The sequence below is a fragment of the Phoenix dactylifera genome, chromosome 5, assembly GCF_051530095.1.
Source record: "Phoenix dactylifera cultivar Ajwa chromosome 5, Ajwa_hap1_PhDact_Kaust_v1.1, whole genome shotgun sequence".
NCBI classification, from domain to species: Eukaryota; Viridiplantae; Streptophyta; class Magnoliopsida; order Arecales; family Arecaceae; genus Phoenix; species Phoenix dactylifera.
Genome location: NC_143194.1, coordinates 29,265,868 through 29,285,166, shown reverse-complemented (window position 1 = coordinate 29,285,166; position 19,299 = coordinate 29,265,868). Strand labels below are relative to the sequence as shown.

General features: G+C 40.2%; 2 protein-coding genes and 1 non-coding gene across 4 annotated transcripts; 2 read left to right on the top strand and 1 right to left on the bottom strand.

Moving 5' to 3' along the window:
- Positions 1-3,916: 3,916 nt before the first annotated feature.
- LOC103703369 (GDSL esterase/lipase At4g10955-like) lies at positions 3,917-6,416 on the top strand. Of its 2 annotated transcripts, none has more exons than XM_088722203.2 (2): positions 3,917-4,429; positions 5,256-6,416. In XM_088722203.2, exons 1-2 carry the CDS (start codon positions 4,315-4,317, stop codon positions 6,251-6,253), a joined length of 1,113 nt encoding a protein of 370 aa, XP_088578329.2. In that variant the 5' UTR covers positions 3,917-4,314; the 3' UTR covers positions 6,254-6,416. The 2 variants fall into 2 exon arrangements, with proteins under 2 accessions (XP_088578329.2, XP_008784429.4); XM_008786207.6 differs by having other exon boundaries at positions 3,919-4,429; positions 5,278-6,416.
- Positions 6,417-7,637: 1,221 nt separating this feature from the next.
- Positions 7,638-7,710, bottom strand: TRNAR-ACG (transfer RNA arginine (anticodon ACG)). The gene has a single exon. It is a non-coding gene; the product is annotated as a tRNA-Arg (tRNA).
- A 5,747-nt stretch (positions 7,711-13,457) lies between these two features.
- On the top strand, positions 13,458-18,195 carry LOC103703368 (uncharacterized). The gene is made up of 2 exons (XM_089930845.1): positions 13,458-14,095; positions 17,995-18,195. The coding sequence occupies exon 1, from the start codon at positions 13,536-13,538 to the stop codon at positions 14,082-14,084; it is 549 nt and encodes a 182-aa protein (XP_089786971.1). The 5' UTR covers positions 13,458-13,535; the 3' UTR covers positions 14,085-14,095; positions 17,995-18,195.
- The last annotated feature ends 1,104 nt before the right edge of the window (positions 18,196-19,299 follow it).

Below are 19,299 nucleotides of genomic sequence, written 5' to 3'. Positions count from 1 at the left end.
AAAAACTTCCCCAGACCAAAACCGACGACAATACCAGAATTGATGCACTCCAGTGTAGAAGCCTCTGGTGACTGGAAATGCAAAGTGGACGGAGTTTTTACGATCATTTTGAATCTCTCGAGAATGAAAGCCTGTCTGCTATCTAAGGTGTCTCAGAAGATCAGCAGGTCCTCCACTTTGAGAATCTTCCCGTCATTTTTAAACAGTCGGCATAAATATTAGGGAGATCCCTGTGAAAAGGGATCTTATTTAGAAAGCCAAAGAAGTCGGAACATGAAAGCATCATGCCCCACAACAAAAGGGTCAAGGCTGAGCTGTTTAGCGTTTCTTAAACCTTCCCTGTTCGATAGATATATGCCACCTCCACTGAATCCTGCTCAAATTTGTAGCTAGCTGCACGCTATAGAGATACTAAATGCACTTTGAAACTGTTCATGACCGCATGGTTCCATCTAACACGAAATCTTGAAGATCCATATGATTTATATAATGAAGCAGGTGGAGCAACCTCCCTTGTCTCCACACACAAAAAATCAAATATACAGAATATAATCCTCCAGCGAAGAGAAATGATAGCATCCTGAAATGATGCATATTAAGCAGGGATTGTATACACGTTACCATTTACCATCCCATGGCGCAGTCTATTACATACTTTAATTACATTTACCATTTTTATGTGCAAAAAAACCAGCGAAGGACATCCGCACATTATATAGCTAGTCACTCTGGTATTACTATGTGGGCTAGAGATGGAGAGCTGTCTCTGGCACTCCGAGATAATTTGTTATTTGATTTTATTGGGTGTATCCGTACTCGTCAGGTATGATCCACCCGCTTTGGCAAAAAAAAAAAGAAAAAGAAGAAGAAGAAGGACACACGCATTTAACAAACACCAGTCTAGTTCAATCACCAGTGTCCAGCATCTACTGTAGTTTTTATTAAACCACATTACCGTCTCCACCAAGACATGAATTGAAAGAGTTTAGCACCCACCCATGACATGGATGAGCACCACCATGATGTTTGATGAAACCTATAGCTGTAAGAAGGATGCTACTCTTTCTTGAAAGGAGATTGGCGCCCATCAAGAAAGCAAGGGCCATAGACGATACAGCCCCCCACAGGGTGACTATAAGAACCCATGCCATCAGCCGGTTTGGCCACTAACAAGAGAGAGAATAACAAGCATTGATGCTCCTCTAGGCAACCACATCAAGTATCACAAATGAAATGAAGTATCCCGGATCCCTATTGTTATTTTTCGAGTTATCCCATATGCCTTCAGGAGGATCAAGACCAGTTCGAAAGGCAGCACCGGCAATTACTGTGGATACTATCATCATAGTTTTGCGCATAGTCTTCCAACCAAGCGTCATCCTTCTTATACGAATTGCTCAAGCCAAACGGCATCGCACTCTTCCATGTCCACCTTATCTCAGGCGGCGAAGCAAATTGCTTCGGCGAAGAAGGCGGAGCAATTTGCTGCGGTGAAGAACAACACTTGCCGGCCTTTCTTGCTTCCAGAACTCAATAGCAGTTCACAAACTTCCATGTCACCGATGTCACTTGGACACCGAAGCAAGAGATCAAGAGCTGTGCAGCCACATTCATTCAAAGCATTCACCTCAGCGGTGCTCTCTTGAAGCAAAAGCTTTAGCATTTGAAGTGCATCGAAAATTAGCAATGATGGATAGACAAATGACAGAGATTAAACAATAAACAAAACTGAAAGATGATAGTATAAGCAAAAGAATTTTGAGATATTAGGTGAAGGCCTGTGATTCAAAAATTAGCAAGCAAAGATTAATTCTTGGAGAATGTTTTATATAGGCTACTTAGTAAATTTTGTTGCAAGCTTCATAGGTTGCTTAGTACCTTCTTCTATGGAGCTTAAGGATCAACTACTGCACCTTCGATAGAGACTCGGAAGAAAATATGGCATACCTTCTATTGTGAAATCTCAAACTAGTTCACAGAAATACTTTGGTTCCTCGTCATATCTCCCTGGGGATAACAGAAGTTGACGTCCCAGTCCTGCTCAGCCTAATTATTCCTACTGTCGTGAATAGTAGTGGAGTAGGAAATTATTAATGAAAAACTAAAGTTGGAAGGCACTGTTTTTTTTTTTGGGAAAGGAAGTAGGAATGTACTGTTACAAGGATTTCAGCTCCTCTTGGAGCAATTGGAAATAACAGAGATGAAACTGAAACCAGAAAACAGCGCAGATGGGAATGAAGAGAAACATTAAGATGGGATGTTCAACTTTCAAATACTGGAGTAGGAAATCAAAACTGCCAAGAATCAGGATTTGAAGCCTCCTCTTCTAAGGGCAAGGCCTTCCCTCAGGGCTGTTCTGTTACGGAGTAGGCTGGAGGGCTCTGAAGCCCTATATCCTTCTTAATTGGTGGTAGCCAACCAGCTGGTCAAATTTTCTTGGCTTCCAACAGACATAATAAATGGAATTTGATCTTATTCTATCCTGACTGGGTGAGGACAGACTTAGTATTCCTGCAGAAATGACCCCTGCTTTTTCATATTCTCAGCCAATGATGAGTGACATCTTTGCTTAGATCTGCCATCAGAAGGTTGAGCAGACCTCCATCAAAAAGACTTCATACAAAAAAGTTATTAGGAGTGACGAAAAAACGTAAACATCAGCTGTGTACCTTCCTTGCGCGCGCGTGTGATTTGTACGTTATGAAAGCATGTAATTTACCATGCTGTGTCTCCGAGCTGCAGCTGCAGCGAGTTGCAAAGCTCTGTTTCCACTCTCATCCTTCATGTTGATGAGCTCCTTAAAAGTTTTCTACGACGAGCTTAGCCGCCTCAAACTGGTTATATTTCACACTCAAGTGCAAGACTCTCTCCCCTTTATCTGTCAGCGCTTGGCTCAAACACTGATAAGCTGGCAATAATTCCTTCAGCAGAGCAACATGCTTGATTGTTTGCTGCAGCCAAATGGAGAGGGATTCGCCCATCCTTATCCCATGCAAAGGCGTGAAGAAGCATCCCATGTCCTTTGGCTGAAGCCAGGTGCAGTGGGTACAAACATCGCCAGTCCCGAACTCGGGCTGATCCTGGTTTTAGCCTCAGTATCTCTGCATCCAAAGTCAGTGTGGCCGAGCAAGGAAGTTGTATGAAGAGGCGTGTCCAAAGCTTCTGGAATGGTGACGATGTCGACGACCAGAGGTTCTTGTAGTAGCTGGTGCAGAGCTACCACATCTCCGTTTCTTATTCAATGAAAAATGAATAAAAAAATAATTCTATTATTTTCTCGTCACTCTCTATTATTTTTTGTTATAATACCATTATAATAACCGTCATAATAGCAATCATTTTAATTTAAATCTTGAACTACTGCTTTTGGAGATATAATGTGTTGTTTAAAATCTGGAACACGCTTAAAAAAAATTGAAAAAGTAAAAATATTTCATAGATGAGATTTTTGTGCAACCAAATAGCAAACCCTAGCTCTCCTAATCAAAAATCAAGCTAGCCACTGTATCAAAAATTTTTTTTTATCGCCACCGAGGTGCATTTCTTGCACAACTAGGTGATGCATGCCATGCCATGTATACAATAATTTCTCTAAAATAAAAAGAGCCGGAGGCTGGCCAGAGAAAAAAAAAAACAATGCCAGGATGGCTATCATCATCATCGCTAATTGTGAACATAACGATGATAGAACCTTCGGAGCTAAGCAAGAGCCAACCGGGCCCTCAATAACGTTACTGTTGCACCATTTGTCAGAGCCGTTAACCTCCGCCAAGTCAAAAGTCAAATTAATCTGATTCAATGAACGGCCCGGCCCTCTATAACGTTACTGTTGCACCGTTTATTGAAGCCGTTAACCTCCGCCCACTCAAAATAATCTGATTCAATGAACGGTGCGCGATCTATCTCGTCGAAATCCGATCGCCCCTTCCATTAGAAACCAGACGGCTCCGAAGCCCGCTTCCGGCAACGAGTCGGGTCTTCGCGTTCAAAGACGACCGTTGCGAATTCAAACATCTGCACGCGGTTCCGCTACCGCACCGGCAAAGAAGGATTAAATTATTCAGCGAAGAAAAGGCCGCATGCCAAGCCTCACGCGGAGAGTGCAGTAGAAGAAGCCCCCCCTACTGATACCTTCTTCGACCGTTGTTCTCTCCTCGTGAGCGGAGTTCTCGGTGTTCGTTCTTCCTTTCTTCGATCAGCCTCTCTCTCGGATCAGGGGACGAAGAATGATAGAGAGAAGAGCAGGGGAAGAAGGAGAAGAGGAAACCAAGGGGGCGGGCGTCATGGCTGAGTGCGCGGTAGAAGAGACGGGAGATGGGAACAAGGGAGAGGAACCGGCGGAGGTGGAGGGGCATCCCTACGACTTCCACGTATCGGGTCCTCGCAACCTCGCTTCCCCCAACTGGAGAGATCTCATCCGCTCCAACTGGTTCGTCTCTCTATTCGCCCCACATAAAGATTCTTCTTCTTCTTTTATTTGGATTCTACTAAGTCGATTTCTTTCTTTCAATTTGTTTGTTAGAAAGGAGTTTCGTGGTTGCTGGGAAAATGTGGGAAAGGGAATGTTAATAGGGGAAATGGATGGAAGAGATTATTGTGGCTTCCATTTTCTCTTCCTTATCGCTCATTCTCCCAGCAATAAAAAGAGAGATTTTTTTTTTCCTTGAATGAGTGCTCACCATTACATCTTGTGGGAGATTTAGGTGTTTTGTTGGCGATTTAGGTCAGTTTCTTCAGGAGTCATGCAGGAGAGATAATAGAGGACCAGAAGTTTGGGGGTCCATGGGGTTTGAAGTAGAATGGTACAAGGAGAATCTTGTAAAGACAAGGTTTTCCTGACCTTTTTTTAGCTCTGATTGTCTAATGCTCAGTACATAGCGTAAACAAAGATTAAAATGAGACATTGGGTCGCATTTTCTTGGACATTTCTTTCACATTTTATAATTATCTCGATTGTTAACTGGGGTCTCCAGGCTTTTTCACCACCCATTTAAAATAAATTTTTTATAGGTTCATGGAAAAGAAATCCTATATGGGATATGAAAAAGCCACTCTCCCACGGAATAGAAATTGTGGTAAATCTTGTTTGTGACCTTCTTAACGGCTATTTTTAATAGATAATTTTAAACCATTAAAGATTTCAGTTTAAGTGATTTGCCTTCAGAATGCTCCCTTTGTTTTCAATTTTAATATCTTAGACTGCTCGAGGGCCTCAAAATTCACTGATAAAATAATGTGCTAACTCTAGCTCCTAGTCCTATATATTTGTTTTTCCAGGATGGATCCAAGTTACAAGAGGACGGTGATCGCATGTTTCATACAAGCAGTATACTTGCTGGAACTAGACAGGCAGGATAAGAGAACTGAGGAGAACGGTCTTGCTCCGAAATGGTGGAAGCCCTTCAAGTACAAGCTGACACAGACTCTAGTAGATGAAAGGGATGGCTCCATCTATGGTGCAATTCTAGAATGGGACCGCTCCGCTGCTCTATCTGATTTCATACTGATGAGGCCGAGCGGCGCTCCCAGGGCCGTATTAGCTCTCAGAGGTACATTACTCAAGAGCCCCACGATAAGGAGAGATTTAGAGGATGATCTCCGGTTCCTAGCTTGGGAGAGCTTAAAGGGTTCTGTTAGATTTGGTGGAGCTTTGGGAGCATTGAAATTGGTGGTCGATAGGTTTGGCAGCAGCAATGTGTGCATCGGTGGGCATTCCCTGGGAGCTGGCTTTGCTCTCCAAGCAGGCAAATCACTGGCGAAGCAAGGGGTGTTTGTGGAATGCCATTTGTTTAATCCACCCTCTGTTTCTCTTGCCATGAGTCTAAGAATTATAGGAGAGAAAGCTGGTTCTATCTGGAAGAGAATCAGAGCTGTAATGCTGCCTCTGGGTGGCGAGGTTGTGCTCAACAATGAGGAGATGAAGGATTCGAAACCTGGACAGAGGAGACTCTGTACAGAGGCCAAGCAATGGGAGCCACATCTGTATGTGAATAATAGTGACTACATTTGCTGTTATTACACCGATCGTGCCGGGGTTGCTGCAGATGTGACTCCAGATATTGGAGATGCCGCGGCGAAGCTGTTCGTAATGTCCAAGGGCCCTCAGAAGTTCATCGAAGCTCATGGGTTGCAGCAATGGTGGTCGGACGACATGGAACTGCAAGTGGTTGTTCATCGAAGCAAGCTTATTAACAGGCAGCTAAGGTCACTATATACAGCAGTCCCACCACCGGCAATTCCATTGAAGTCCTAATAAAACGTCTGCAGTATTCTTTTTTCTTTGGTCTCTTCTAATCTCAATTCCTTTTTTCGCATTCTTTGATTTGCATGCCTTCTTTGCCATTTCCTTGCATAAGCAGGATTGTTCGCCATGCATTTTTGCTAGTAAAGAAAACATAAAGTATGTTACTTTCTAATGTGGTTTTGCTTGCTTTGCACAATTGGCAAATTCATATACAAGATTTTGATTGGGGGACAATTCTCATTTAATTATTGGGTGTCATGTATTCAAGTCACGGCTGTCTGAAATGGAAATAGATTTCGAGAGGACAATGGAAGCAGCATCCTGGATAGCTAGGAACCCAGATAATGACGTATTGCAATGTCAAATGAAACAAAATGCAAAATGCTATATGAACAGCATTCAGAAGCATCTGCATCGGACCATTGGAGCATTGCTCTGTATCACCAAAGAAGAAAACTAGTTATAGCAAGCAGAGCAGGCATAGCACCATACACAAATATACCATACACATAACAGGAAAGCCCCAAGTCTATCTAGCATGTGTGTTGAGTGTAAAGATCGAGTACTCATGGTAGCCTGAGAGCCTCCACCCTCTAGTTTTTTCAAGGTAAACTTCGACGACAGTATCTCAGGGGATGGTGGCAGATATAGTGTTGGCTTTATGATCAGAGATCAAGAGCTCAGGTTGATTACGACAAGGGGATGGCGCATATTCGATGAGTCTATCCTAGTGGCAAAGCTGCGCGCAGCATGGAAGGGCTTCGTTCATGCTAGAGTACACTTGGGGGCTCAACGGATACTCTTGGAGGCTCATTCGGCCACAATGATTGAGTGGATTAGGTGCGGGCGTGCCAGGCCAGATCTACACTTACTGGTCTGCGATATATGCCACCTTCTGGAGAGTCTCGACTCATTCTGGGTCACACATAAATTTTGGGAGGCGAACAGTGCAGCGGAATGTGTCGCCTCCTTCGCAGCTCATTACTCCGAGGCATTCTTATAGGATGGCACTGGCCCCATTTTGTAAGGCCTCGCTCATGCTTTGCATTCTGATTGCTCGTGGCATACTCACATCCAAATGTAGTAAGATGTGGTTGTACCAAAAAAACAAAAAAAGAAAAAAGGATCGAGTAGAACTCCAAAGTAATATTTTGATAGAGCAATGCAATTATACACATTTTTTCTTAAAATTTCTGTGATTTTTTGATCTCTCGTCCAACAAAAGTTATACAAGTTACTGGTTTCTCTGAACTCTTATGGTCGAATGGCTTCTATACAAACTTGCTGTTCAATATTTCCAGATGACTGGAATTGATGATTTAGATTTAAGACTTCTTCAGATGCCCACTGTAATTTTTTTAAAAAAAATAAAAATATAAGAATGTACAACTAGCGACTCCGCTGGGGATCGAACCCAGAATCTCTGGTTCCGTAGACCAGCGCCTTATCCATTGGGCCACGGAGTCCACATTGAACACCTTTTTCTGTATAAATAACATTAGTAAACTCATGATGCAAGTAATTAACCAGGTGGCAATCGGGCCGGGTCAGGCATAAACAAGTCGGGTCAAATACAGGTCGGGTCAGAAAACTATAAATCTGAATCCGACCTGTTTATTAAACGGATCAGGAATTACAAACCTGAACCTGACCTGTTTATTAAACAGGTAACCCGACCCGACCCGTTTAACCTGTTTAATAAACAGGTAATCTGTTTACCCAACCCGACCCGACCTGTTTAACCTGTTTGCCCAACCTGATCCGTTTAACCTGTTTAGACCTGTTTAATCTGTCCAACCCAACCTGTTTAACCTGCCCAACCCGACCTGTTTAGACCCGTTTAACCTGTTTAGACCTGTCTAACCTGTTTAACCCGTTTAACCTGTTTAGACCTGTTTAGACCTGTTTAACCTGCCCAACAGTTAAACGGGTTAAACGGTTTAAACGGGTCAGACATCTAAAATCCGTATCCGACCCAATTAATAAACAGGTTAAATGGGTCGACTTGTTTACGACCCGAACCTGTTTAGGCCAAACCCAAACCTGTTTATGGCGGGTCGAACATGGGTCGGATTGGCGGGTCGGGTCATATTTTGCCACCCCTATAACCATTCATCAACATTTTGGGCAATAATTTAGTTTTGATGGACATCTTTTTCTACCCTTAATTTGGCCGTAGTTTTTTTTTTTTTTTTGCAAGCATAGACATAATAGTCATGACATGCCTTCCGAAAAAATCATTTAGATACCTCCATTAGGTTTTGTCATTAACTTTTAATATTTGTGTCTTTTGTTTGATAATTTTTTGTCCATTTAAACTAAAGAACCTCATAATTATACGGTAGCTTCGTCTAAACACTCCTAGATCCTTATGTTGCAAGTATATAGATGGAGTTGTTTTCATAGTATCCTTGAAATCTTGAGACTGCATGATCATGGCCCTCTTATTTCCTTCTCCTCACTTAGTTCCTTCTCTCGCACCTACCTGTGACACCATACCAATAACCAGCTCAGGCATTCAAACAGACACACAAACCCCTTACAACCACAAGTTTGTTAAGATAGCATAAACCCGGCGGACACAACATCCACATCCATTACAGCGCAAAGAGCAAGCGATGGTAACTTCTACCTTAATAACTGGTGCTCCATCAAACAGAACATGTTTCTCACTTCTTCTATTCCTGCTCAAACCTCATATGAAGTTACATATAAAAGTACTGCTCATTAACATCTTCTTCTCCTAACACCGAAATTCTGAGTGGCATCAACAAACAGATCCATGAGGATTTTCTTTGAATTAGAGGTCGGTTTCATATACCATAAGCAGAACATCAGCATGAACAAACAAGATAACATCCCATGATATACCAAACTCTCCTGGCTTAAGATCACGAGTGTCAACTCAGCAAATCAAACCCAGTCATCAGCATTGTGATGACCTCCAAGAAAAAAGTCATCAGTTGTAGGCTGTTCTTACTAACCTCGATCTTTAAAAAGAATGAAAGAAAGAAAAAAAAGAACAAGACATTTCTTTTTGCTACAAAGAACAGACATTTCAGCAAAACATAACTGTACCAGCATCATAAGGTGAGGGGAGTGTGCATTCAATAAATCCAAGCAACGGCAATGAAAGAAATGTTTGGTGTCCTTAGTGTAATAGCTAGCTGGGAAATGATGACAAATGCTCCACACCAATAAGAGACCCTCATCTTGGGTAAAGATTTCAGGGACTACTTGACAGCCTACCACCTTGAATCATTTGCTTGCAGCTGCGCCATCAACAAAGCGTTGGCGCGTCCCTTTTCCTTGCTCCACAGATATCATCACTCATCACTATTATAAATGAACTGCTGTATCCACTGCCTTCAGCAGCTGAATGCATCCCCATGCAAACCTCCTTTTCTTTGTAGTTCTCCCATACCCGAAGTAAGCCAATGGGGCGCCTGAGTCTGGTTATGCTCTTGAGCATCTTCAGTCTGGCCCTCCTGAACTCTGGAGCTGCCACCACAACAGAAGAGTTGGATAGCATTGCCCCATTGCCAATGATGGTAAGTGCCACTACTGGTTGGGCTGCAATGGCTGCACCGGCCATCATTGCGGCCATGGCTTCTCTGCTTGCATGGTTACTTTGAGTCTTGCACCAAATCTAGATGCTGCTTCTCCATGTTCTGGTGTAAATGGTTCGGTTTCCAATGAATGCTTGTGAATGTAATAAATATATATAAAATTTTGAGCAAATGGCTGATTTCCAGTTTTTGGTTGTTTATGCACATATTACATTAATACGTGGATCAGTATGAACAACAGTTTTTGTGAGGACCCGTGCGGGAGTGCATTTAGTTTTACATCGGTTATTCGTTGAAAAGATCTTGGATATTTATCCAGGACTAAGGAATCTAAAAAATACCTTCCGGCTAGCTATTTTGCATGAAGTCTTGGGTTGTGACAGTTTCTATACTCTAGTAGATTCATGATCGTCAACGGTTGGGCGTGGATGGAAATCTAGATAATAGTAAGGTACTTTGATAACAAATCACATAGAAGATAGCTTAATGGGTAAGTGCATGGCCGGTTCAGCATTATCTAATGCCAAAAAGACATCTCTAAGACTGGTGTACAGGCTAACCTTCTTGATTTCATGAAGAGTAGCAAGCAAGGCTTCTATTTCTGAAGCAGATGAAACTCATACATATTTCATGGACAAGTAATTACTATGCCATTACCAACTTCCTAAGCACAGTTTAATTGATGAATGCCACAGAAAAGATCATAAAAGGATATTGTTGTTATCTGGTTGGCTAAGCCTGTTTGAGAAAATTCAGACACACAAGCATCTCATTTAACTATTTCAACCAAAGAATACCTGTCTGCTTAAATGCCCATCTAAAAGTTCAATTGAGCTTAGGCAAATTCAGTATATTTTAACTGAATCTACAATATTCAAACTCTAGATTTCTTTGGATATGAATCTTGAGCAAAATATAATGACCATGAATATTTTCATGTACGAGCAAACTCCAGTACATCTTCAAGTCAATCCTTCTACTCCGAATCATTTATAACAGCCCCAAAATGGAGATTTGGAAAATTAGCTCTCGCTTAAAAATAAGCACCTGCGGTAGCATAAATGTAGATATGTAAAAGGCACAAGATGCGCTCAGGAAAGGCAGGTCTACTTCCTACTTCTGCTTGTCTCCAGTATATTTTCTGCAAGCTGCACCATAAGTTTTCTGATTAAATAAAAGTACCATTAGAAAGGCAAGTCAAAAACACCCATTTATTCTAAAAGGTTTCTTAATAACAAAAAAATCCAATAGCAAACAAAACAAAACTAAAATGGCACCTTCAGAGCATTAAACTCCTATGCATAACAACTGGCCCAGAGTAACTCCCAGGAGGCATCAAAAGCCAAAGAAATTTCTAAACTGGAGAAGTGGAAAAAAATGTGGCAATAGTAAATCAGCTGAAATTAAATTAAAAATCTAGTCAAGATAAATTAAATAAATAATAATGTATAACAGAAAAATTAGAAGAAGGCTCAAGGGTTCAAAGTACAGAAAATTGAAAGTAAAATTGATAACAAGCAGGCAAATAAAAAGGCCTATGAATCAAGTAGGGGGAATGACAAAAGCTAGCAAATGAAAACATCAATGGAACTGAGACCGCCTATGGATTTATGTAGAGGTCTACAATATCAAAAGCCAAGCAGTCATGGAACTCCGGATGATCTTGATTAGTACTTCAGTGTCAACATAGTTCCTATAGTTTTTATCGAATCACAGTTTGAGGTCTAAAAGGGCTCAAGTTGCTCGATTTGGGGAATGTGGCAAATGGGACGATATCAAGATATAGTAATGGAATATGCATGCAATAGTTCAACTTATATCTAATTACCCTCTAGAACTTCACAAAAAAAATCTAGAGAATCAAAAAACCATCAACAAGAAAATAATATTGTAAAATGAATATGCATCAGTATAGATATGCCAATTTATGTAAATAATATTATAGCAGGAGACAGTTACCATGGTAGTGAGCTGCCACAATGTAAGGTATGCAAGAATTGAACAGGGTGAACAACATAGTCAATCATGAATGTACTAAGGAAGCCATCAATATACTAAGGAAGCCATGATTCCATTATATGAAATGGTTGGATTTAACTTTCCCTCCTTTTAGTGAAAATGGGGACAGAAAACATAGCAGGAAAAAAATATATATACAGAACCCATAAAAAGAAAAAGAAGATTAAGAATGTTGCGACCCATACCACATCATGCGTCACAAGACATTATTACTCGTCTAACAGCACTAAACAGATCCTTCGATGAACATGTTGGAGCTTCAATGCTAGAAACAATCTCCACCTTGTAGCAATAATCTTTGCAGAACAATGCTTCCACAGCAACTTCAGCAACTTGATCTCTAGATATGGAACCTTCATCAAGAGTATCCTGCAAAGCATTGTAAAATAAAGAACAGATCAACAGATTAAAATGAGGAAAATGAATATTTGAAGTACAAACTAAAACTGAAAGGCCAAAAATGGACATTGTTAGCTCTGGTTCCATGACTATATTTTTAGATGGGGATCATTTCTTAATCCTCCAGGCCTTATGATTGTATAAGTTATACCAGATTTCCTAATCTATTGCTCTGCCTGCAGCTTTGCTATCAAAGTAAGCCCAAACACATTCAGAACTATGCAAGTTGGATTAAAGATTTGGCCCAATGAAGCTCCATTTACTAACATGGAACTGATGAGAATGAATCTGTTACCCCCAATCTTGCGGCATGCTTCTACAAGGTTTGTTATCCCAAAGCTGTATGCCTGTACTATTAATAATTTCCAGTTACTGAAGACTGGATCAAATATTTGAAGAGAATGTCTGAAAAACAGCACAAAGTAGAACTTACGAATTTGCCAAAAATTGAAATTGCAAAAATTGGAGTACTGAAAGCGAAAAAAGAAACTACAAACCAATAAAACCTGCCGGGCATGATCATATCATATCTATATGCACATTAATTAGGTTCTGATGAAGGGTAAGCTTGATTGTTTCTTAATTAATTATGTGAATATATGAACTCAGGTTACTCAGCAAACAATTACTAGGCAAAGAAAAAAAGAACCAATCGGATAAAAGGATACCCTCTTTGCTCAGAGAGAAAGAAGACATGAGAGCATAAAAACAAAGAGTAAGTATGACTTCCACACAAGAGACTTTTTTTTTGAGGTATTCACACAAGAGAACTGTAATGTGATTTATTTAGCATTCCTTAAACTATTGGTAGTTATAATTCTGAGAATTCGTACGAACATGTGTTTAGTTTCATGTTGATTATTGGATAGATTTTGGATACTTGTATAGAGCTAAAAAACTCAAATAATATCTTCTAGCTAGCTTTTTTGGGTTGGAATTCTGAGTTGTGACAAATAGTATCAGAGCGGATCTGAGCCATAATCTTTGTGGAACCAAGCTATAGTCTATATGGACTGGAGAATACTACAGTATGAGTTCATAGGAGTATCAATCCTGATGTTTGTGATTAGATTTAAATGGATTTAGACTTTTAGCACGGATAGAAAAGATTGGAGAGTATCACAAAAGAAAAACAGAATGGTATTATACGGTTACCAAATTCATGGGTGCATAGAATTTCGTATGCAGTGCGTCGCATATAAAGTGCTGGTCACGATAATTACGCCAGCCCGTCAACCGAAGTTCCCAAACCCTAAAAATCCCCCAGTGTCCAGAGCGCAGGGAGGGACGGTGGAATCTGAGAGATGCGACCGAAATCCGATCATGCCAGTGGCGGCAGTGCTGCCGCCGCCGCCGCATACGCGGCCTCCCAGCCGTCGGAATTTGATTCGATCGATCCGATCCTCCACCTTATCCGCTTCCTTCCCTACGGCTTTCTCCGTCCGCCTCGCCTCCGCTTAAAGCTTCCCTCCTCCTTGGCCCTCCCCTCCCCGATGACTGTTTTCTCCCTCGTCCTCCTCACCTACTTTGCTGTCGTCTCTGGTCTCGTCTACGACGTCATCGTGGAGCCCCCCGGTATCGGCAGCACCCAGGATCGCTCCGCCGGCGCCGTCCGCCCTGTTGTCTTCCTCCCGGGCCGCGTCAACGGCCAGTACATCATCGAGGGCCTCTCCTCCGGCTTCATGTTCGTGCTCGGCGGCGTCGGCCTCATCCTCATGGACCTCGCCCTCGACCGCAACCGCGCCCGCAGCGTCCGCATCTCCTTCGCCTCCTTCGGCATCTCCGCCATCGTCATCGCGTACGCGATGAGCATGCTCTTCATCCGCATCAAGATCCCCGGCTACCTCTGGTGATCCCTCTCTCGGTATGTCTCAAAGTTAGCATCTTGGATTATGGACCCTCTTCTGGATTTAGGGTTAGTAGCTTCGAGGGTTCTTGGAGCTTTGTCCCCTTTATTTTTCTCTGAGGAAGTGCTAAAACCTTTAGATCTGCTGTTAAATAAGTTACTTTAAGTTAATGGATTATCTTAAAAGGTATTGCGTTTTTTGTTCGAATCAAAATGGATGCTTGTTAGTTGGTCTGATTTAATTGCATTGTCGAATGTTTACAGTGTGAACCTTTTGTTAGATAGTAGTTTGCAATGGTAGAGCTTGGTTTTAATTGATTGTAATTCTGATGTTTCCTTTGTGCTTCATGGCCTCGTTTGATTCTGGACATGATGACTTGGAATTCTTTGATGCCGATGTCTTGGTATCTGCTGAGCCATATTGTGAGGCAACATTGATATGATTATGGACATTCATCGTGGATTTGCTGATTATGTTACTCATTTTGAGAGCAACAATAAAAGCAACACTTGGAGAAAAATTGACCGTCATCTTTGTGATAGATATGCAGTAGGCTCCAATATAAAGTTTCTCTGTACAAAGTCCATGATTCACATTTGAATCAAAATGTTAGCATACTTCTTGGATAAGTTTGTGATTGTACAGGATCTGGAAAATGCTTTCCCTGATAGATGAGTTTCATTTGAAAGTATTATATCCCATTTGATTCTGTTGGAAATTCCATGAGAAATTGGTGTTAACACAAACAGCAAAATGATTCGTTTTTTGATCATATTGTCATATGTTATATAACAACCAATTTGTTACAATGATTGCATAAGCGGAACAGCGCAATGCTTGTTTCTCATCAAGATCTCTGATTCTCTGAAAATATTTTTTTTGTTCTTTATATGCTAGTAGACAATGCGCCCCTTCTCTCTATGCAAGCTAGAAATCCCTTTTGGAATATTTTCTCAATTAGGTAAAATTCGCTTTTGTTCTTTAAGAAAGTATCTTGTTTTTTCAAAAAAAAAATCAATGAAATATTTCTTTTTTTTTTCTTGTTGTATTCCCCCCTGTTTCCCTAGATGTTCCTTAACTGTATTTTTTTAATACTTTTTATGATTTAAATCTCGAACTCCTTAGTTCTCGAAAAAGTTTTGGCACAGGAAAAATTGTGCTGTTGGTTGTTCAACGTTGAAATATTTAACTAGATAGAAAACACGAAGAATCTTAGCAATCAAAGTCCCAAACACATCAGGCAGTAAACCTTCACCTAACGAACTTAAATTTTCAATGGAATTGCAGGTTGCTTTTCTATGTAGTCTTTCATGGTTGGTATGAAAGTTTAGTTTTGATTCAAGTATCGTATATTTTTCTCAACCATTTTTAACTATGCGTGTTAGAATGAAAAATTATCTTGGGCACTTTTCTGGCACCAATATTTCAACTTTCTAGTATTTACATCTCCTACGCTATCAAACTATGTAGACAAACACCAGCTTTTGTCATGTCATCCTCTGTGGACGTGAAGCAATATAAATTTTGTTTCCATTCTCTGTTTCTAGGCAGCCCCCACTTTCCATTGTTTGAAACTGTTTCAAGCAAAATTGAGCATCCATTGGAGTCTATTCAGGAGAAAGCACAGTACACTATCAGAACTGAATATCTCATCTCACTAGATGGGTTTTTCAGGCCGAGTATTTTATTTGTATGTCCAACAATATATAGGCAGGATGTCAATCACTTGTTTTAGTTAAAAGCAATATGATATTGATCTAAGCCATTTGTTGCATTTGGCTATATCTTTTCCATATCATCTTTTAGGAAATAATGTTGGCCATATTGTGCACAGGATTCATAATCTCTATGTGACTAAACATATAAAAAAACCTAATTAGAAATTGTCAATGTTATAATTTGGTTGCGATTAAGGATGTTTATCAAGGAGATGTAGTTTATCGAATAAAAAGCTGCCATTTTACACTTGTTGCTGTTTTAGGTAAGTGTTGGTGCAGATTCCAATAGAAATTGAAGAGATGGTGCAGATTCCAATAGAAATTGAAGAGATTTCAGTGTTAAACATCTTTCTGGCTTAGTGTGAACGTTCATGCAAAATGAGTTCATACCTAACTAGTAGTAGAGGATGGAGGGAAAAGTGATTATGTTTGTAAGGAAGGTACTAGCATATTTAGGAGTATTTAAGTAAAGTTGAGGGAAAAATCTATTTGGTGCTCTGAACTTTGTAGTATGTGCGGGGTCATAGTGGGTTTTATGAGCTAAAGGTAACGTAATCTGGCTGTTTGAGTCTATGGAGGCTCTGATGTAAAATCATCGATATCTATTAGGATTAGATTTTTTTTTTTTTTGTTAATTGCCATGTTGTTAGATAATTGCAAGTAGTCTTTGGCCTTCCTACACAGGGAAACTCAGTGGCTTAAATGTGGCAACTGGTTCTTGTTAATGTTATTCTAAGGACCATACTGCTTGATTTAAAAGTGAAAATGCTATGCGTGCTGGACATCATCATGAGCTTTTCCTGATATCAGATTTCGAGCATCCTTTTTTTCTCATTCACTTGATTTATCAACCATCATGCAAATATCCTTTGTGACTCCTATTGTAAACATGTTCAGTCTTTTAACAAATATACTCTCCTTATGACTCCCCTCCATCGGCAAAGGAACTAGAGTGCATAATGGAAGTAACTGCAGATGTATCAATTTTAGTCATATGTTCCTTTTGAATGTAACATAGCTCACATGTGCCAAGTTCGGGTTCTATGGAATTAATTGTTCTTATGAAACCTCTGTTATCAAAATTCCTAACTTACAAGCATTTCTTGGCCATATTCATTGGAGATCAAGCTAAATGGTTGCTTTCTTCTCACCCAATACATGAAAATGGTGATATTCTTGAAAACATTACAGGCAAATATTGATGAAATTTAAGATATTTTATTGCTGAAATTGCAATTGGATCCTTCTTAAGTTTGACTACGAGAATCTTCAAAATAGACTTTTTAAAGGCATCAGTCTCCTCATTTTGGATTGAAGAGTAGTGCTACATTGTGCATGCTCTTATTCTGAAATGTAATCTGTTATGCTGTAAGCTATACATTGCTCTGGTTTCTTCTTGGTGGAGCTGCAAGTACTACACAAGCTTATGCTGTTATGCGCATACAAGTATTGAATTATTAAAAGATTCCTGCCGGAAGTTGAGGCCTACTATTGAAAGAGCAAACTGCTTTAGTCTGAATTTTAATCTCTGAGCACATACTCGAGAGATTATATTTCCTATGTTTCTCATGGGTCATGCGGGTTGCAGTGTGCAACAGTTATATGCAATTTAACCATATCGATTGGTAAATGACCAGATCTTTATTTCAATGTTTAGAAATGTGCAGTTTCATAAGCTGTCTTGTTTTTTGTTCTTGACCAGAATAAGAAAACACTTGAAGTTACACGATGACAAGCAATTATTTGAACTTGAAGTTTGAGCGCCCGTTAGAGTTTTAGATTCTAAAAGAAATTATCGAAATTATTTGAATTTATAATTTAGTTTCATTCATAAGATAAGTAATGATATGATTTTTTTAGATTTTTTTATTTATATAATATTATTTTTACATCGCATAAATTATTAATCACTTTATATGTAATTTATGAATTTTACGAATAGCGATTTGGATAAAAAATAGATATGTAATTCGGAGTAATATTTTTTGGATTATTGTTATATTATTTACTGATTTTACATCGTGTATGCATATTTTGGTTGAATTATGATATATATGTTATTTTGTAAAAAGAATTTTAATATATATCAGATTTGAACTCTTAGTCTGACTATATATTGGACTCTGCCAATTGAGGGTTATGCATTGGCACTTTAATTATTATTGAGCTTATTGATTTTACTTTTGGTCCCACTGCAGGGTATATATATGGCATTTCGGCCCACTCCGCAGAATATTAATGCGGTATTCCGACTCACTCTTCAGGGTATAAGTTTGGCTCTGTTTCTGGCCTAGCCACAGGATATAAGTGTGGTCATAGTTAAGGGTTGTTGAGTTGAATGTGATTTGTTTCAAATTTGATTTATAATGACATATATAAATAATTGCGATGGAAGTTCATATGCTGGTCTGCTAGTTAGTATATATTACCCCTGTTAGATGAACATAGGCCCTCCTTCTGAGGGGAAAAAAAAAAAAATTGGTTCCTCTACTTTCCCCATTCAGGTGGGTTAGGATATGAGTGCGATGACCGAAACGGGCTGACTTGAAGGCTATGGTGTAGGTTCGCCACCCTACCATCAGCGTTGCAGAGTTGTTACCCCCGGAAACACCTCATGTTAAGAAACAAACAATTAGAGCGACAAATGTATTTCGAAAATAAAAATCAAGCTCAACTCTTAAAAACTTCTTGCATTGAGAGAGTCATTGGTTTGCCTACAATTGGCTAATGGCATGACTGAGGTTAACAAGATTGTTGACGATATTGAACACGACGGGCATTAGTGCAATCAAGGCCTTGGAGGTTGGGATTTATGGAATGGCAGCCATGGATACGAGGCCAAGGATGTGGGGACACGCCACATGTATTATTTCTCGGGTTAGAGCTGGGAGTGAGAACACATAAATCATCAATGGCTAACCTATCCTGGTTCCTTTTCCATCTTCTTTCCAAATACTTTGCCTTGGATTGTTGTTCACAATATAGCCGAAGAGAGATGCTGAAGAGATCGCGGAAGAGCAACGTGGATCCAGTCAGAACTGGCCGATCCCTACACCTTGTGTTCTTGCTTGATACCCATAGCTCTTTGAACGGAAGGCCTTGTTGAGAACCATAGTTGAGGATGGGAGCTAGGTTAAGAACAGAGGGTTTACGAATATCGTGCGGTTAGTAGCTAGCCCCATTGAGGTGCAAGGTAAACCGGTTCCACGCGTGAGATGCACGCGGTGGTTGCGTGCGTGGATCTCATGCGCGACTATTTCACTCGCCACTAGCGGTGAGGAAAATCAGTTATAAAGTCGCCACTCTGGCCTAAAACCCAGGCCAATGTTCTATTAGTCGGAACTTCCCGATCCTTACTCCTTGTGTTCTTGATTGATACCCACAGCTCTTCGAACGAAAAGTCCTAGTTGAGAACCATAGTTGAGAATGGGAGCTAGGTTAAGAATAGAGAGTTTACGGGTATTGCGAGGTTAGTAGCTAACCCCATTGGGGGCAAGGTAAAC